Below are 20406 nucleotides of genomic sequence, written 5' to 3'. Positions count from 1 at the left end.
ATTGCCAAATTCAGACTGAAATTGAAGAAGGTAGGGAAAACCACTAGACCATTCAAGTATGATCTAGATCAAATCCCTTATGATTATACAGTGGAAGTGAGAAAAAGATTCAAGGAAATAGATTTGATAGAGAGAGTGCCTGATGAACTATGGACAGAAGTTCCTGACATTGTGTAGGAGGCAGGGATCAAGACCATCCCCAAGAAAAACAAATGCAAAAAGGCAAAATGGTTGTCTGAGGAGGCCTTACAAATAGCTGTGAAAAGAAAAGAAGTGAAAGGCAAAGGAGAAAAAGAAAGATATACCCATTTGAATGCAGAGTGCCAAAGAATAGCAAGGAGAGATAAGAAAGCCTTCCTCAGTGACCCATGCAAAGAAATAGAGAAAAACAATAGAATGGGGAAAACTAGAGATCTCGTCAAGAAAATTAGAAATATCATGGGAACATTTCATGCAAGGATGGGCACAAAAAAGGACACAAATGGTATGGACCTAATAGAAGCAGAAGATATTAAGAAGAGGTGGCAAGAATACACAGAAGAACTATACATAAAAGATCTTCATGACCCAGATCATCATGATGGTGTGATCACTCAACTAGAGCCAGATATCCTGGAATGCAAAGTTAAGTGGGCCTTAGGAAGTATCACTATGAACAAAGCTAGTGGAGGTGATGGAATTCCAGTTGAGCTATTTCGAATCCTAAAAGATGATGCTGTGAAAGTGCAGCACTCAATATGCTAGCAAATTTGGAAAACTCAACAGTGGCCACAGGACTGGAAAAGGACAGTTTTCCTTCCAATCCCAAAGAAAGGCAATGCCAAAAAATGCTGAAACTACTGCACAATTGCACTCATCTCACAGGCTAGCAAAGAAATGTTCAAAATTCTCCAAGTCAGGCTTCAACCATATGTAAACTGTGAACTTCCAGATGTTCAAGCTGGATTTAGAAAAGGCAGAGGAACCAGAGATCAAATTGCCAAAATCTGTTGGGTCATCAAAAAAGTGAGAGAGTTCCAGAAAAACATCTACTTCTGCTTTATTGACTATGCCAAAGCCTTTGACTGTGTGGATCACAACAAACTGTGGAACATTCTTCAAGAGATGGGAATATCAGACCACCTAACCTGCCTCCTGAGAAATCTGTATGCAGGTCAAGAAGCAACGGTTAGAACCAGACATGGAACAACAGACTGGTTCCAAATAGGGAAAAGAATATGTCAAGGCTGTATATTGTCACCCTGCTTATTTAACTTATATGCAGAGTATATCATGAGAATTGCTGGACTGCATGAAGCACAAGCTGGAATCAAGATTGGTGGGAGAAATACCAATAACCTCAGATATGCAGATGACACCACCCTTATGGCAGAAATTGAAGAAGAACTAAAGAGCCTCTTGATGAAAGTGAAAGAGGAGAGTGAAAACATTGGCTTAAAACTCAACATTCAGAAAACTAAGATCATGGCATCTAAGATCCCATCACTTCATGGCAAATAGATGGGGAAACAATGGAAATAGTGACAGACTTTATTTTTTGGGGCTCCAAAATCACTGCAGATGGTGACTGCAGCCATGAAATCAAAAGACGCTTGCTCCTTGGAAGAAAAGCTATGACCAACCTAGATAGCATATTAAAAAGCAGAAACATTACTTTGCCAACAAAGGTCTGTCTAGTCAAAGCTTTGGTTTTTCCAGTAGTCATGTATGGATGTGAGAGTTGAACTATAAAGAAAGCTGAGCACCAAAGAATTGATGCTTTTGAACTGTGATGTTGGAGAAGACTCTTGAGAGTCCCTTGGACTGCAAGGAGATCCAACTAGTCCATCCTAAAGGAAATCAGTCCTGAATATTCATTGGAAGGACTGATGTTGAAGGTGAAACTCCAATCCTTTGCCACTTGATGCGAAGAACTGACTCCTTTGAAAACACCCTGATGCTGGGAATGATTGAAGGTGGGAAAAGAAGGGGATGACAGAGGATGAGATGGTTGGATGGCATCACCGACTCAATGGACATGAGTTTGAGTAAGCTCTGGCAATTGGTGATGGGCAGTGAAGCCTGGCATGCTGTAGTCCATGGGGTTGCAAAGAGTCGGACATGACTGAGGGACTGAACTGATTTGAACTGAAGTAGAGCAAAAAGCATCTTCCATTTCTCCATAAACACTGTTCTTCACATATGCTAATGTGTTTCCAGTCCCCTTCATCACAAAATCTACTATGAGGCTCAGACTGCATCTTTTTAGTTCCTCATACCAGTGTTCTATCTTGTACAGTCCCGAATAGATCCCATGAGGAGGCAAACACTTTGGGGGCGGGTGGTCTTACCCAAAGAATCACTTCTGTAAGCCCTCGAGTTACCACTTCTGCTCTTGCAAATACTTTCTTGAACAAAGAAAAACAAGTCAGAGGTTTTATTCTCAGCACTTATCCCTGAGTTCTATGCTGAATACTGCTTTGTCAGATTTGCAAAGCAAGCTGTTATTCATCCAGTCCTTGAAGAAACAAGTTTCAAAAATAATCGTTTTCCATATGGGAACATCATGTTACAATTATAAGAAGAGATAAGTCTGCAAAATACTTAATGTGATATATTTTCTTGCTTAAGCACTAAAGCTAAAGTTAATTTAGAGGGATGGGGACTGGGGGGCTTCCAAATAATGTTTGTTTGCAATTACTGATGAACTGGTCATATGATATGATTGGCAAAGATCCAGAGGTAGACAAAAATTTCTTTGCATCAGATATGCATCTTTATGCATAGGAGGAAAATGATTTCAAGAAATCCTCCCATTGCCACTTGCTGACAAATTGAGCTGCATGGTTGATCTAATATATGAAGAGACACGACATGCAACAAAGATACTCTGGTATAATATAAACATGGATTATATTGGCCAATGGATTCTTCAGGATAGCCTTCTCTTTTGACAGATAATTTCTTGTTAGAATATCTTTCTTAAACATTTTTTCCTTTGAAAATAAGTGTGGGGACAGTTTTTATTATTGTACTAAAACCCCACATATTTGAACATGGTGTGTTGGCGAGAGTGTGGACAAACAGGCACCCTCATACATTGTTGGTGGGAGTGTTAAATGGAACAACCTCTATGGAGGGCAACTTGGAAATGAAAAATACACTTATCTTTTAATGTAACAATTCCACTTTTAGGATTTTATCCTAATGATAAACTTGCATATGTATGAAATGGCTTATTTGTTTATAGTAGCAAAATATTGGAAACAAGCTAAATGTCTATCAATTTGGGCCTGGTACATCTAAACAGCAAAACACTGTGGATCTGTTAAAAAGAATGGAGCACCAAGATGGAGCCATCTCTAAGACATAGGCACATGATAACAAAGGAGATATACAGTGTTAACATTGTTAAAAATATATGCACAGCCTGCACGTGCACACACACAAAGAGAAATGCACCATATATCCCAAATACAAGGTAAGGGGTTCTCTCCCAATTTTTTCTTCAGAAAAAAAGGGAATGGCCTTATATTCATATCCTTATAAAATCGTTTATGTAATGTAGTAATTCTCCATTCCCATTTATTTTTATCCACAAACTGCAGTTTAGGAGAGACACAGTAAGTGGAAATATTCTCAATCAATGCTAGTTTTGGATGCTCATAAAGAGTATCTGTCAGAATTGGAAAAAAAAGGATGTAAGTACATTATATCTTAAGGAATGACCTCATAAATGCAGGTGTTAGATATAAAAACAAACTTTTTTAAAGCTCATTTCCAAACTTAATGCAACTTAAATGGGAAGGAAATCTATGAAAGAGGGGATATATGAATATGTATAACTAAATCACTTTGCTGTATAGTAGAAACCAAAACATTATAAAATGATTTTACTCCAATAAATTATTTTAATTAAAAAAATAAACCAAAAAACAAAATGAATGCAATGAAAAGGGCTCCCAGTAGGTAAAGATGGGACAGTTTGACCATCAAAAACAGTAATAGGTGAATTGAAACAGACTGAAAACATAAAAAACCCACGAATTTATAAACATTTTTTTTTAAATAAAAGAGAATACTTCCCTCTCCTACTTAAATCAAAATACCTCTCATTGGACACCTTTGGAAGTAGCTTGAGTACCAACATGTTATACTGAAAAATGGCAATTTAAAAATTAAGTATTTATCTTGACTTCCCTGCATGAGCTATATTTCAGGGCAACCAAAGACTCCCCAGCTAAAGAGACAAAGTTCTTATATAAGTATTTTAACAAATAAGTGTAGACAGAATGATAAAATTTAAAAAATGGCCATTCTGTAACCTCTAATGAAATAACTGATTGGGGCAATAATCATCAATAGATGAAACCATTAGATGAAAGGCTGATGACAAAATTTGCATTGGAGGGGACAACCACCCAGTGAGTCTTTTGATGTACTCATCACTGAAACATGGGACAATCAGACACTGTACCTCTTGATATAATATACTATAAAACACAGAGCACCACAGACAAATCTTACCCCAAACTGGACCTGAGCTTAATTAAGCATCTAGATCTAACTTCCATTTATAGGAAATACAAGAAACATGGAAGCAAGATAAATGGAATCAAATAAAACCAATAGACAAATCCATGAAGTGCATACTCTACAAGATGCTGATGCGTTTGTTCAGTAAGTAAATGGCAGCAGTAAAAGAAAGATGCTTTAGAGCAGGGTACCTAGGCCATGGACTGGTACCAGTTGTGGGCCCATTACATTTAGTGGCAGGTGAGCAAGTGAAGCTTCATCTGTATTTACAGCTGCTCCCCATCGCTTGCATTACCACCCGAGCTCTGCCTCTTGTCAGATCAGTGGGTACCATTAGATTCTCACAGGGGTGCAAACTTCCTGTGAGCTGTGCATACAAGGGATCTAGGTTGTGCACTCCTTATGAGAATCATCCTGAAACCATCCCCTCACCATCGGTCTGTAGAAAAATTATCTTCCATGAAACCAGTCCCTGGTGCCAAAAATGTTGGGTACTGCTGCTTAGAGTACAGAGATTTAAGAGACACAACCAAATGCGATATGTGAATCTTTTTGGATACTGATGTGAACAAATAAACCAACTTAAATTTCTGTTACATTTATCAGATTTACACAAGAGTAGAAAAAATTGTATGGGACCTCCCATATTCTTATCACCCAAATTCAACATTTATTATTATTTTTAATATAATCACCATGCCATTATAACATGTATAAAAATTTAACATCAAACACCCAGTTGATAATCAAGAGTTGACCATTTGTCTCAAAAATGCAGTTTTTATGGAATGTGAAAGTGGACTTTCCATAAAGGAAAGTGGACTTCTATAAGTGAAGATGGACTTTCCACAAAAACTGCATTTTTGAGACAAATGGCCAACTCTTGATTATCAGCTGGGTGTTTGATGTTAAATTTTTATTCATGTTATAATGTCATGGTGATTATATGAAAAATAATAATAAATATTGAATTTGGATGATAAAAATATGGGAGGTCTTATTCCTATACAATTTCCTCTACTCTTGTGTAAGTCTGAAAAACGTAACAGAGATTTTTAAAAGTGATATAGTATAGAGTTACATTGTTAAGGTCTAAATCTATACCTACAGGATAGATTCAGAAGACAATCATCTTAATGTCATATAAATGGGTAATTGTAACTAGGAATAAAATATCCAGGGTCAGAATCATATGTAGATTCAAAAATATTTCCTCTCAAAGGTCTTAGATGGAAGTCAGACGATGTACTTGGCTAACTGCTGGGGACTCAAAAAGGGGGCTCCGGGATTAGAAAAAACAATAAAGATGCATGGGCAGATTTTGAATTATACTGTTTGTGAAATGTTGAGAGTAGAAAAATGTCTTCTAACTTATACATGATTTTATATAATGTGTGGTTTTAAATATGTAAATAAGGGTGAATTAACAAGTTAAACGTCATAAGTAGATACTCACCATTTATTCATATATCTAATACTCTGTGTATTCAAGTGAGTCAAAAAACAGTGTCACCTAATATTTGAGCATATATGATATGTATAAGCACACATGTACACATGTGTATGTGTTTGTGTAAGTGTGCAGAGATTTTGTGAAAATAAAGAAATCATAAAAAACCTCTTTCTGGAAGTTTTCTTCATGCAAGATGACTGAGAGGCTGAGAGGAAAGGGTTGGAGGGACACTTACTTTTCACTGTCTACTCCTCTGTATCTTCTATCATGTCCAAGTATTACCTACTTAAAAGAATTAAACTCAAACAAAGAAAAAACATGGTATTGCTTATATCTCTCAATTTGTTTCATAACATAGCCCCAACTAACCTTTCTAGCATTATTTCCTGTTAACTTCCCTGCCAAAATATACTTCTGACTGTCTATAGAATTGGAATTCTTGATTTAATTCTTCTAGTCTTTTCAGTATGCATTCATCCAATACTTGCTGAATACTTACTCTATGCCAGACATTATTGCAGATCCTAGGGATATCAAAATGAATGAAACCTAAAGTCTGAAGCAGGTGTTCACTTGGTTTTCTTCAACTGAAACTTGCTATAATCTCTACTTGTTAAATCCCAATATTCAATCACATCCTCCTTGAAGAGTTCTTCATTATACCTGTCCCCTGGCTATAAATGATTTGTCCCCTTCTCCCTGTCCCCATAGCTCTTAGTAATTATTTACAATAATTACTGTATTTTGCTAACCGTGGGTGTGACTTTTACCCCTAAAAATAACTATCATTTCCGGAGCCCTTCACTATGTGCTACGTACTGTGCAAAGCACTTTAAATATCTTCTCTCATTCATTTCTCACAACCTTATAAGGTATGTGAATTCTGCCTACTATGACTGAGAGAACTGGTGCTTAAACTAAATACCCTCCCCACAGCCTTCTGACTTCAGAATCTGGGCTTTCTTTCTCTTCAAACTTTCCAAATAGTCTCCCTTTATTTCACCATGGATTTCAGAATTTCAACCAATTTTATATGTCTAGACAAGCTAAGATATATGTGGTGTAGACATGCCCGTGCAGATCTAAGCTGTAGGATTCAGAAGGACATAGAAAAGATGTTAGGGCCGCAACAGCCAGAGAGCGATTTGTGAGGGAGATGACAGTGAAGAAGAGAAGAGTATGTGGATAAAGATGGGGAAAAGGTAGATGCATCTGGGAGTGAGGCGGTCCAGCTTATTTCTTAATACAACTCTCCATTTCTCTGTGTTAAATGTTCTGAGAGCTAGTAAGGTCTCTGTTGACTTCTAGAACCTAGTTCTTTACTACTCTGCATTCCACATAGTAGACCCTTGACAAAAGTTTGCTGAATGAAACACATTATTTGTTAAACTGGATCCAAACTATTTCCTCTGAGCTGCTTCCTGAAAAATATTTTTCTATTAAAATGTTGAAGAGAAAACAAACAGAAACTTGAAAGAGAAAAAAAGTTTATTTTCAGTGCACTCTTATTTAAGGAAAGACCTTAAAATGAATTCAAATATATTAATGAGAAATCTGTTCAGACAGCTGCCATGTTCACAAATTCAGCCCTCTGTTACACAGCTACTGCTTATTCAGGAGTTGCACAGGTGAGCCAATGACAGCTGTTGACTGAAAATCAATATTTAATTTCGGTGTCTCACCCTACCTCATTTATTAAACAAGTTCTTTTCTATAACTATCCTAGAGAGTGAAGATGCTTAAATCTCCACCAGATATATTTCTGAGAAACTCATATTGTCAAGTTAATGATAATTTGTGGGGTACCAGTCCTGTTTTCTTTTTTTCTGTTTCCTTTTAAACTATACATGCATCTGCTCTAAATACTTAGATTTGGTGGCCACTTATAGCATACTTTTCACAGCAAATCTGATAAAATAATATCATTTTTAGCCTTCAAGTCACAGCTATGGCCTCAGATGATTAAACATGCAATTCTGAATTTGATTTATGAGAGATGAAGTCCAATACTCTGGCCCCGGGCCTGAATGCTGGGAGAGCAGGAACCCATACTGGAAAAATTTTCATTTTCCAAGTAGATGAGGGTGATTAATGGAGAGGTTCCTCTCAAATCTGGCTCCCAATAGTAAGTTGTTGTGCTCCAGGGAGCTAAAAATGGAATACTGGGGCTGATTATTCCTAGCACCAAATGGTTACTAACACAGGTTTGAATGTCACCATCATAGTAGGTAAAGCAAAACAATTTTTTAAAAAACCAAAACTCCATAAGTTTGAAAAGAAAATAAAAACTCTATATATTGATAACTGTTGTTGTTCAGTCTCTCAGTCATGTTTGACTCTTTGCGACACCATGGTCTGTAGCCTGCCAGGTTCCTCTGCCCGTGGGGTTTCCCAGGCATGAATACTGCAGTGCGTTGCCATTCCCTTCTCCAGGGGATCTTCCTAACCAGGGATCAAACCTGCATCTCCTGAGTTGTAGGCAGATTCTTTACCACTAAGCCACCAAGGAAGCCCACATATTGAGAGTAGACTCTAGTTTATCTAACTTGGGTCAATATTTCATGGGAAAATCCATTGAGAGCAATTTAAGTAAAAGGAAAATTAAGTGTTTTTTTCCTGGTCTAGAGAGAAATAAATCAATATTTTGCTCATTCCCTTTCAAATTAAGAGAGCAAAAATCTACTCAAAAATGAATAAGAAATGAGTTTATTATATAAACGATAGAGTTAGAGTAAATAAATAGATTTAAGTTACTAGCTTACATCTTTAATACTATGTAAATACATCTTGATTTTATATGATGACCATTTTAGTTGGATGTGTATGTGAATATGGGCAGAAGGTGAAGCTAACATGGGTAAAAAAGACAGACATGTGACACACACAAATAGCCAAACAGCCCAAGGAGAATGTGAGGCTGATCTAGTCATTATGAGAAACAGTTGAAGACACATTGGGAAAAAAAGAGAGAGACAGAAGGAGCTAGAAAGACATGCATATACTCAGGAAAAGACAGAGCACAGAAGAAAGGGAGAGCTAGAAAGTCAAACATTTTTATTAGTTCAACAAATATTTATTGGGGCAAAAACAGATCAAGAGAAATGGGGAAAGCAGACAGAGGAAGCTATATAAATCTCTGAGCTTGGCCAAATGAACTCTGGCTGTTGATTAAAACTGTTTTAGGGGGATTTTCTAAGTACAAAAGGACTGTGCTAGACAATAAAAGGCTATAAAAAGGATAAATCAAAAAGAGTCCTGGGGGGAGGCTGGGAGGGAGGCTCATGAGAAAAGGGAGATACATACATATATATGTGTGTACTTATTTGCCTGATTTACATTGTTGTATGGCAGAAACCAACACATCTTTCTTAAGCAATTATCCTCCAATTAAAAATTAAAATTAATTAAAAAAAAGAATGCAGAGAAAGTGATAGGTTTGGGGGAACCATCAATATTTAGGCAATAGAAAATGTAAAACCAAATAGCTTGGGGCCAATTCAACTCCTCCCTGTAAAATAATGCTGGTTAGAGCAAATTAATATTTTGAGTATGAAGCCTCATCAAATATAACTGTAATAAAATTAGGTAAATTGAGAACTCCCCCCCCCAAAAAAAATGACTCCCTACCCTCTAAGGGCTTATTTAAAAGCTGAATGTGGTCTGTGAGTGAACTATCTGCCAGTTTCATCATTCTTGAAAATGATGAACTTGTTGGGATGTTAAAACAAATCTTTCTGCAGTGGCAAGCAAGATTTCTGCTTTGATTTTTCATTTTAGATTGCAAAAGCTTTACAAAGGTATGCAGAAATAGAGAACTCTCCTTTTGCACCTTCAGAGGTTAGAGGCACAAATATCATCCAGGAGGGGAAATCTCTTTGGTATGCAAAATAGCTTGGCAGTCTAATTTTTGTTCTTGGAGAAATCAGTCTTGCTTCATTACCTGGTATCTGGGAGATATTTGAAGCCATCTCTTACTTTTTTCTTTTCTAAATTCAGTGATTTTTTGGCTCCGTTGGGTCTTAGTGAGAATAAACAATCAAAACAAAATTATAACATCTTTCATGCCCCAAAAGACAACTCTGAAAAAAACACTTTATGAACAAATAAAAAGCTCCTATTTAAACCTACAACTAGGGCAGTGTTGTCCATTAAACATATTAACGTGTGCCATATTTTAAATTTGGGGGGAAGCTATATTTAAAAAAGCTTAAAGGTGACATTAATATTAATAACATATTTTACTTAACATGTATTAAAATATCAATTCAACATATAATCAATATAAACCTTATTACTATGATATTTTGCATCATTTATTTCATAGTAACTTTTTGAAATCAGGTGTCTATTTTATAATTACAGTATATCTCAATTTGGACTAGTACATTTCCAGGGCTCAATAGCCACATGGCTACCATACTGGACAGCAAAGATCTGGAATGCTATTTCTCTATGGATTGTGTATCATTTTGCAATGTTAGCTCCATCAAAGACCCAATTCAATTAAAATAAAATGTAAAAGGTAACTTTTCCCTTCCAAGTTCCCTTAGTACATAATATTGTGTTTTTTAACCTGCCTTATGGTGTTAACCTTTTGGACAAAAAGAAAGTGAGTTAAGGTTTGTATTGATACATGGACTTGAGAAGGCATAGCTTCCTAACTTAAATAAAACAACCAGTTCACTGGAAGCTAAGAAGGAAAACTCCAGGTGGGAAATAATGGCTATAGAAGCCAATCCTGCCCTACACTTTGGTGAATTGAGTAGGCATGTCACCCAAGGTATCCTATTTAGCCTGTTCAAGCATTCATCACTATAGGTTATAAGTTCCTTGAGAGCCCACACTATCATTAGCAAGCTCTGTTTCTCCTGCACTTAGCATAGTGCCTGGCACATAGTTGGTATTCAATAAATGCGTGAACAAATAAATTTATGCAAATAAATAGCTCTCATTTAGTCTAGACACATTTGAAGTGCTCCATAGCTTCCCTAATAACTCAGTTGGTAAAGAATCCACCTGCAACGCAGGAGACCCCAGTTCGATTCCTGGGTTGGGAAGATCTGCTGGAGAAGGGATAGGCTACCCACTCCAATATTCTTGGGCTTCCCTTGTGGCTCAGCTGACAAAGAATCCACCTGCAATGTGGGAGACCTGGGTTCGATCTCTGGGTTGGGAAGATCTCCTGAAGAAGGGAAAGGCTACCCACTCCAGCATTCTGGCCTGGGGAATTCCATGGACTGTATAGTCCATGGGGTTGCAAAGAGTTGGGCATGATTGAGTGACTTTCACTTTTATACAGCCTAATGTTAGTGGTTATGACATAGGACAGTGCAGATGTAGACCATCTCTACCATTCTGGAAAGTTCTACTGGACAGCACTGTCCTAGAGCAATGGGCAGAAATATTATTTGACTTGTTAAGTTTCAGGGGACCTCTAGACACCACAGAACTTTTTTTTTTAATGAGCGAGTGAGAATACCAGTGACATGAAATGATGAGGAATGAAGCAAGAACACAAACAGGTATACATTTTACTCTCCTAGAAAGTTCAAATGCATCACCATTATGGTTTCCATTGGAAGAAGACACTGCCATATATTTCTCCCTCAGTTTCTGCCTTCCTCTTAGGGTCTTCTTACCTTGATTCCCACCAGGCACAATCCCCGAATGTCCCTCTTACCCTCTAGTCAAAATGTCTAATGAATCTTTTCCCTCATTTCCCGACATAAGTTGGCAATTTCAAAAGACACGTTAGTACAAAAGTTGGGCGGGGCAGAGGGAGAAAGAAATAAAATATAAAAATCACAAAAAATAGTCCAACTTATATACAATATATAATTTTCTGAACCTAAGAATCCCAGGAAAAGCAGTGAGGTGGCTGAAGAAATCCTACATTCTCTTACCTGAAAACAGACTCCATTAGCTGAGGGGATAGCACAATTTTGCAGGTACATCAGCTGTATCCCTTTCTTCCCAGCCCTGGTCTCAGTCAGGAGACCTCTGGGGTGCCATCTTGATTCCTGGCATACAGGAGTTGGTACACCTAAATATTGTATTGGCCAAAAAATTTGTTCGGGATTTTGTGTAACATCTTACCAAAAACCCAAATGAATCTGTTGGCCAACCCAATATCTTGTCTCATTTCCCCTTTAAGGATACCCCTTTAGAATGCTTCATTTCTCTTTAAACAAAACATTTTCCTATTTCAAACCCTATTGCTTACTCAGGCACTCCTGCTTAGTTTCACATCGATGCTTGAGAAACATATCTATTTATAGCTGACTTGTAGAACTGGTGACTCCCACCTTTAGCTCCCCCAAATGATCTAACCCCCTGATCTAACCCCCTGGTTTCCAGGTCTAGCTGATGGGTCAGGATTATTTGAGGAAACGGCTCCAAAGTTCAGGTTACTAGGCCCCACTCCAGACTTGTGAACCAAACCTCTGGCAGCAGGGCCTGGGAATCTCCATTCTTATAAGCATACTAGGTGAAAATGATGAACTCCATCCCATTCAGGAATTACTAATCTATTTCTTCGTTACTCAATCCGTCAACTCTGCCCACCTCTGGATCATTCAATAAGGACCCTCCCCACCACCTGTCACTTTACACTTTGACAATGAAACATGATCTTAAGCATTAACATCCATACAGATGTAGAGGGGGCAGGAGTTTTCATATAAGCTAACGTGCATGCATGCATGCACACATGGTCTTCATATATATAATCACTTACCCTTGACCTATTTTTTCAAATCTTGTGTATTTTTTCTTTGGGTCACCAACACTCACAATGCTTCCTGAGGGGAGGGAGGGAAGAAAGAGAGAGAGAGACATTTAAATTGATTGATTTGCCTCTATTTAATACTAAAATTTATGATGCTAGAGCCAATGACAAATAAAATGTTAGAGAAACATTCTCATGTGGTTTCTAAAATTTATATGGATAATGATACATTTTATTAAAGTAATAAACAGTAATATATTAATTAAACTAGTAGTAATAACCCAGATGCTTATACTCAAAATTGATGATGTTTAGCTAACAAAAAGAACTAATTATAACCCAACATTTATAAAAAAGTTCTCATAAAAGGATACTGTAGATTAGGAGATAAAAACATCTAAGGACTTGAACACAGTATTTAATAAAATCACTATCTTCTCTGAATTAGAGTGAAGTTGAGTACATTAAATTCTGCAGCACATTCAGTTCTGCTGGATAAATATCTCTTGAGCAATTAATATGTACCCAGTACTACAATAAGGGCAGTGGGGGATGGGGATGGGTCTAATAAAGAACACATGTATGAAACGAGTTGCCAGTCCAGGTTCGATGCACGATACTGGATGCTTGGGGCTAGAGCACTGGGACGACCCAGAGGGATGGTATGGGGAGGGAGGAGGGAGGAGGGTTCAGGATGGGGAACACATGTTTACCTGTGGTGGATTCATTTCAATATTTGGCAAAACTAATACAATTTTGTAAAGTTTAAAAATAGAATAAAATTAAAAAAAAAAGAACACAGTTTAGTAACGAGGCTTGTTGTTTTGTTAAAAAAACATACATCCCCAGACACCTGAAAGTAATATAATATTGTAAGACAATTATACTTCAATTAAAAAATTGTATAATTATAAAATAAAATCCTAAAAATCTCCACACATCCTTGAACCTAGGACCCTGCTAGCATTCAAAACATTGTTAACAGTTTAACTGAGATATGATTTCCATACCATCAAGTTCACTCACTTAAAGTGCTGGAGAGGGTGTGGAGAAAAGGGAACCCTCTTACACTGTTGGTGGGAATGCAAACTAGTACAGCCACTATGGAGAACAGTGTGGAGATTCCTTAAAAAACTGGCAATAGAACTGCCTTATGATCCAGCAATCCCACTGCTGGGCATACACACTGAGGAAACCAGAAGGGAAAGAGACACGTGTACCCCAGTGTTCATCGCAGCATTGTTTATAATAGCCAGGACATGGAAGCAACCTAGATGTCCATCAGCAGATGAATGGATAAGAAAGCTGTGGTACATATACACAATGGAGTGTTACTCAGCCATTAAAAAGAATACATTTGAATCAGTTCTAATGAGGTGGATGAAACTGGAACCTATTATACAGAGTGAAGTAAGCCAGAAAGAAAAACACCAATACAGTATACTAACGCATATATATGGAATTTAGAAAGATGGTAACAATAACCCTGTGTACGAAACAGCAAAAGAGACACTGATGTATAGAACAGTCTTATGGACTCTGTGGGAGAGGGAGAGGGTGGGAAGATTTGGGAGAATGGCATTGAAGCATATATAATATCATGTATGAAATGAGTCGCCAGTCCAGGTTCGATGCATGATACTGGATGCTTAGGGCTGGTGCACTGGGACCTAGAGGGATGGTATGGGAAGGGAGGAGGGAGGAGGGTTCAGGATGGGGAACACATGTATACCTGTGGCGGATTCACTTCGATATTTGGCAAAATTAACACAATATTGTACAGTTTCAAAATAAATAAAATTAAAAAAAATAAAGTGCACAATTATATGGCTTTGAGTAAATATTTAGGCTTGTGCAAATTTACTAAATTTTACCATAATCTGATTTTAGATTATCATTCTAAAAAGAAATCTTGTATGGGTTAGCAGTCACTCTGGATTCCCTCTTTGCTTACCAATTCATCCCCAGGCAAGCACTTATCTATTTACTGTTCTTGTTTCAAACACTGTGGAATAAGCTAACAAACCATACAAGAAAATCATTCATTTATCCTATTGGGCTCTGGGAAAAAATACTGGTTTTACAAGTTCAAAATATCAAATCCACTACTCAGAGGATCAATACTTGCCATTACTCAGAATCAATCTAAAGGAAGTGACATTGACTCTTGAATGCAATGCTCAAATAGGTATAGGAAAATTCTGTGCCATAGCAGCATCATGAGAATAAGTTCACAAGAGGACAACTTTGAAGGGAATCATTCATTTATCTGGATACTTTCAGCTCTCCTTTTTCTATCTGAACCTCAGTATCAGTATCAGTACTTTTAAATTATCTCAAACATCAGTATCATTACCTTTAAGTTATATCTTACTAACATGGCCCCTATTCGAAGAAGTGTGGAATCAGTAAAAAAACGATTTATATCCATGATCTAATTATGGAGTCTATCTGCTAATTGTCACTCTTATCCATTTTCTCCTCTTCATGCCCATGGCCACTGCCATTGTTTAGGCTCTCAATATCTATTGTTCAAACATTTGTGCTAGTCATTACCTAACTCTAAACTCTGCCTTCTCTAATTCCTTTTCCACAATGCCTCTGGAATAGGGTAACCATATAATTCATAAACCAAGACTGTCTTGGGTAAACTGAGATGTAAGGTCAGCCTACTTCAGAGTGATTTCACTCCATTATCCATAAATCCTCAAAAGTTCCTCCTTGCTACAGGATCAAGTTCACATTTTTCGTCTGGCATAGAAGGCCCTTTACCATCAAGCAGCATCTAGCTCCTACCCAATCAAGTCTAACCTTATGTTATTACTCTCCTCTCCAACCTTCCTACTTTATATCCTAGCAACACCATCACTATCCAAGGCTCTGGTCTTTGGACATGCTCCCTCTTTCCCTTTCTTATCAATCCTATGAATTCCTATTTATTATGTAAGTATAATATCAAGTCATCCCTTGTGAATTCTTCTCTGATCCTTCTAATGAGACTTGCGTGTGTGCTAAGTTATTTCAGTCGTGTACGATTCTGTGTGACCCCATGGACTGTAGCCCGCCAGGCCATTCCTCTGTCCCTGGGATTCTCCAGGCAAGAATACTGGAGTGGGTTGCCATGCCCTCCTCTAGGGGATCTTCCCTACCCAGGGATTGAATCCACTTCTCTTACATCTCCTGCATTGGCAGGCAGGTTCTTTACCACTAGCACCACCTGGAAAGCCCCAAACATGCTGCTTTCTGAGGGCCGGAATGTTGTCTTTTCGTTCTGGTAACTTCAGTGCCCAGAACAATGGTTTTCACTGAATCCATTAACCAAATGAATGTGAACAAGAAAATACATATTCCAGAGCTAAACTGTGTGCTACAGATAATACTTTGTACTAATTTAGACATGATCTACTTTCTTGGCTAGTGAACAATTTAATTCAGAATTACCAGTACATAGTATGCTTGAAAAAATAATAAATTAAATATTTCACTCATGGGTTGTTCATCCATGGTGGTTAGGTTTTTGTTGTTGTTCGTTTTTTTGTAAGACAAGCAAGTCCATGTTCCAGTTAGGTTAAAGAAGGCTTACCATATGTTAGTTACTGTAAGTTTTTTCCTCTTGTATTCCCAATCTCAGTCAATGGTACTACCACCCCACGAATTAGGAGCCCAAGTCAGAAATCTGGTAATCACCTTGACTCATCCCTTACCTTCACCCCCACATAGAATTTTCTACTGAGTCCTGGGCCTATCTCTGTTTACCTCCTAGATACCTTTTGAATCTATCATTTCCTCATTACTACTGTTCTAGTTGGGTCCTCATCATTTTTTGTTTGAACTATCCAACAGCCTCCTAACTGGACTCAAAATTTTCAGCCTCCACCCACTTCAGTCTAGGCTCCACACCTCTATCTGGATGCTCTAAGTACAGACCTGATCAAGTGATTCTCCAGTTCAGGGTTCCTGGAGGCTTCCCTAACACCTACAGGGTAAAGCTCAAACTCCTTGGCATGGAATCCAAGGTCCTTCATATCTGGCTCCTGCATCATTCTCCATTTCATCTCCCCCACTAGAACCTTAAGCTCTCACCAAAATGAACAACTTGCAGCTCATGATCGGATCCTGCTACATGATTTGGCTTCTTCTCTTAAAACTCTAGTATCAACATCTACCATCAATTCTATATTCAAATGGTATTGAATGAGTTAACATTCCCAAGCATATGCCTTTATACCTCCTTTGTGTGCTAGTCTCTGCCTAGAATGTCCTTCTAAGTTTTCTTCCTGGCAAGTTCTTATGCATCCTTCAACTCAGCTTCAGTTAAGCCTCTTCTAGGAAGTCTTCCTTGATTTTTTGGAATAAAGTCAATAACTTCTCTGTACTACTATTGCACCTTCTATCTCTCTCTCTTTCTGACACTTCTGCTTTTTTCTTGCTTTTGTTCTTGCTCTCCTTCTTTGTACTTAATCCATCATCCTTCTATCTATATCTATGTATTTTACATCCCCTTATAGATCGTGTCGTAAGGACAGGAGCCATGTCTTATGCATCTTGTATCCCCAGTGCTTCTTCATATAAAGCTGTGTGTGGAATACATTGGTTACTCAATAAATATCTGTTGAATTAAAAGCAAATAAAATTAGGAATTCCATTTTGTAAATGCCCCATATTTTAAAACAGAGATGTATTTTACTTGAGTTATATCTAATGTTATATATATATATATATTTTTTACTTGAGTTATATCTAATTTAATGATTCCTGAGTTGCTATTTCATTTTTTTCAAATTGCCTCCCAGATTTCTATAACACTGTGAACTACTCTTATTCAAGCTAGCTATTAATGGTTAGTACGGACCTGGAACTTAATTTTTTTAATGAAATGATGATTTTAAAGTCACTTCAAAACAAAGTTTTATTAATAGTTTAAAGTCTTCTAAGAAAGTTATACTATAAGTTGCTGAGCAAACTGTTTTCCGTAGACGGAACAAATGTAAGCAAGCTTCAGCCCAAGCCACTTTCTGAATTATGACCAAATCCAACTGGCAGGCATTAGTTAACAAGGTTTTATGGTAGTAAATGATTCAACTTTTATTTCTGTGGTATGCAGGATAAAAACAACAATAACAAAAACTGGGAATGAATCCTTTCATAAGGACTGTGTGTACATGTGTGCACATGCTCAATCGTGTCTGACTCTTTTGCAACCCCATGGACTGCAGCCCACCAGGCTCCCCTGTCCATGGAATTTCCTAGCCAAAAATACTGGAGTGTATTGGCATTTCCTTCTCCAAGGGATCCCAGGGATTGAACCCACATCTCTTAGGTCTCCTGCATTGTCAGGCGGGTTCTTTACCAGCTGAGCCATCAGGGAAGTCCCATAAGAATTACCAAAAGACGACCATTTTGATGTGCTCCTGCTTCTGAATTTAACTGCTATTCAAATAAAATGGCACCCCAGGTCCATTATCAGTCACAGGAGAGTGTGTGCTGCCATCTACTGATGCAAAACAAGTGAACAGGAACCCTTGCTTACAATTCTGAATTACAAAACAAGCTTTTACAGTGACCTCTTTCATCAGAGCCATTATAATTTATATTCATAAATTATACTAAAGATAGGATTAAAAAAACATTGTGACACAATAGGCACAAAGTGACGAAAATCAGCCACTCAAAATCAAAAGGAAAAAATGATAACAATACCAGAAAAACTTCCAACCAGAGCAATTTCCTAAATGAGAAACAAACCATTCACTTTAAAGGACAAGGATTTAAGAAATCACTAAATACTAGTACTTAAAAGTGGGGCTCATGATGTGGTTTCAGTGACAGAAAAGTCAATCAATGTATTGTCCTACATATAAAATAAACTAAGTTGTCCAACTATGAAAAGATTTTCTCTTTAGCATAATGAACATTCTGATTTCTGCAAACAACCAAACAAAAAAACAAAAGAACTCTCTAAACTCATATTGGCTCTATTTGAGGGTAAATTAAGAGAAAGAATTTTCAGTGGGGAATTTCAGCTGGGGGGGCGGCGTGAGAAGGAAGTGTTTGTGGGGCCCAAAGGAGGGAAGTCCGAAAACAATTTCTAGGATTGCACAATTTTGCTGACAGTCAGCACCTTTTGAAAAAATTCAGTAAAATGTAGGGGTTTCTTTATTTTCCATCAGATTCAGACCAGACCACAATGAACAAGCCAGACCCAGGCTATCCATCTGTGTAAAACTGAAAGATGATCTGTTCATTTCAGCCATTAATGAATGATCCCAAGGGCTGGCCCTCACAATTGCTATCTGCATGGAAGAACAGCCTGACAGCTCTGTGGTCTGGGCTACTCACCTCACAGTAATCAGATTCCCGAGACTGAAGGTGAGGCCACCCTTCCCACTTCCCCCGCTTATAGTGGAGTCCACTTTGGCATGGGCTGTGCCTACATTATAATAAATCTAGTGAGATTTGTAATAGGTATCAAATAACCATTTTTTACTAAAGCAAGGCTGTTACATTTTTAAAATCTGATATAATAGGTCATGTAAAATAAACAAAACTAAGGCATTAAGTATTCCAAGAATACTTGAACTGAAATTATCCAGGCAATTCTTTCCTTTATTCATCCCTTTTACACAGACAGCCAGCATATGCAGAAGTAAACTGAATAATGGAAATAATATAAGCTTCAAAGGCAAAGAGATTTGCATTTCAACTCTGGGTACGTCATGCATTAGTTTGGTGATCTGGTAACTTTAGCTTTTTGAGGCTTATTTTCACTGATCTGTAAAATGAGGCTAGGAAAATCTACCACAAGGAATTACGGTGAACATTAAACTCGATAATGTACGTAAAGTGGCCAGCAGAGAAGGCACTTAGTAAATGGGAATTATTTCTGCTTTTATTCAGGAAATAGTTGGTATCAGTACTAAAGAGGCATATTTAATCATGTACAGTAAAGTCAGTTGGCTAAACCCTCAATTCCAGTTCTGAGCACTTACTGACTACTGTAACCCGAAACTTAGCCTTCCCAAATACCTCTGTCTCAGATTGTTTCAACATCAGCACTGTTGACATTTGGGGCTGAATAATTCTTTGATGCAGAAGAGAAAGGAAGGAAGCCTATCCTTTGCATTACAGTGTTTAGAAGCATCCTTGCCTCTATCCACTAGGTGCAAGTGGCATTTCCTGTGCTGTGAGAATAAACATGTCTCCAGATACTGCCAAATGTCCCCTGGAGGGCAAAATGGCCCTATGACCGCCTCTGCAGAGTCTTTCTGTGACCTATAGCCTGCACCGCTCTCTTCCTTTTCTGAGTTCTTTTAGATGGACTGTTGCATGAGCAAGATGGCATCCTATTCTTTAATTGTGTCACACTATTAAACTTTATCTTACAAATAAAATTGTAAGCTTCTTAATATCAGAAAATTGTTTTTTGATTGTTTCCTCCAAAAGACTCTGGCATAGAACAGACAAGTAGGAACCTCATGAAGAGGCACTTGTTTGCTCATTTTTCACCCATTCAATCAAATGGCATCCATTAAGTCCTTTTATGTACCAGGCACTTTATTAGAGCTGGACATGTGGGAAAAGAAGACACAATCTCATCTTTAAAGAGCTCCTGGTCTAGTGAAGAAGACAGACAAGTACAATGGGATTATTTGCTACAGTATTTCAAAGTTCAGTCACTAAATTGTGTCTTGACTCTTTGAGACCCCATGGA

The 20406-nt window shown here is 37.6% G+C and overlaps 1 protein-coding gene and 1 long non-coding RNA gene across 6 annotated transcripts in view; both read right to left on the bottom strand.

Annotated features, from left to right (window-relative positions):
• PAK3 (p21 (RAC1) activated kinase 3) overlaps window positions 1-20406 on the bottom strand; it is a 127949-nt gene that overhangs the window by 42695 nt on the left and 64848 nt on the right. For all 5 annotated transcript variants that reach the window (XM_055565778.1, XM_055565780.1, XM_055565779.1 and 2 more), the window contains one exon: window positions 12705-12768. In XM_055565778.1, coding sequence (XP_055421753.1) covers window positions 12705-12768 — 64 coding nt within the window. The remainder of the gene's footprint in view (window positions 1-12704; window positions 12769-20406) is intronic.
• Window positions 7456-11978, bottom strand: LOC129640423 (uncharacterized). Its single transcript, XR_008708790.1, has 2 exons — window positions 11872-11978; window positions 7456-7618 (listed from the first exon to the last, which is right to left on the bottom strand). It is a non-coding gene; the product is annotated as an uncharacterized LOC129640423 (long non-coding RNA).

This window comes from Bubalus kerabau, chromosome X, assembly GCF_029407905.1.
Source record: "Bubalus kerabau isolate K-KA32 ecotype Philippines breed swamp buffalo chromosome X, PCC_UOA_SB_1v2, whole genome shotgun sequence".
Taxonomy (NCBI): Eukaryota; Metazoa; Chordata; class Mammalia; order Artiodactyla; family Bovidae; genus Bubalus; species Bubalus kerabau.
This window is presented reverse-complemented; position numbering and strand designations above follow the sequence as displayed.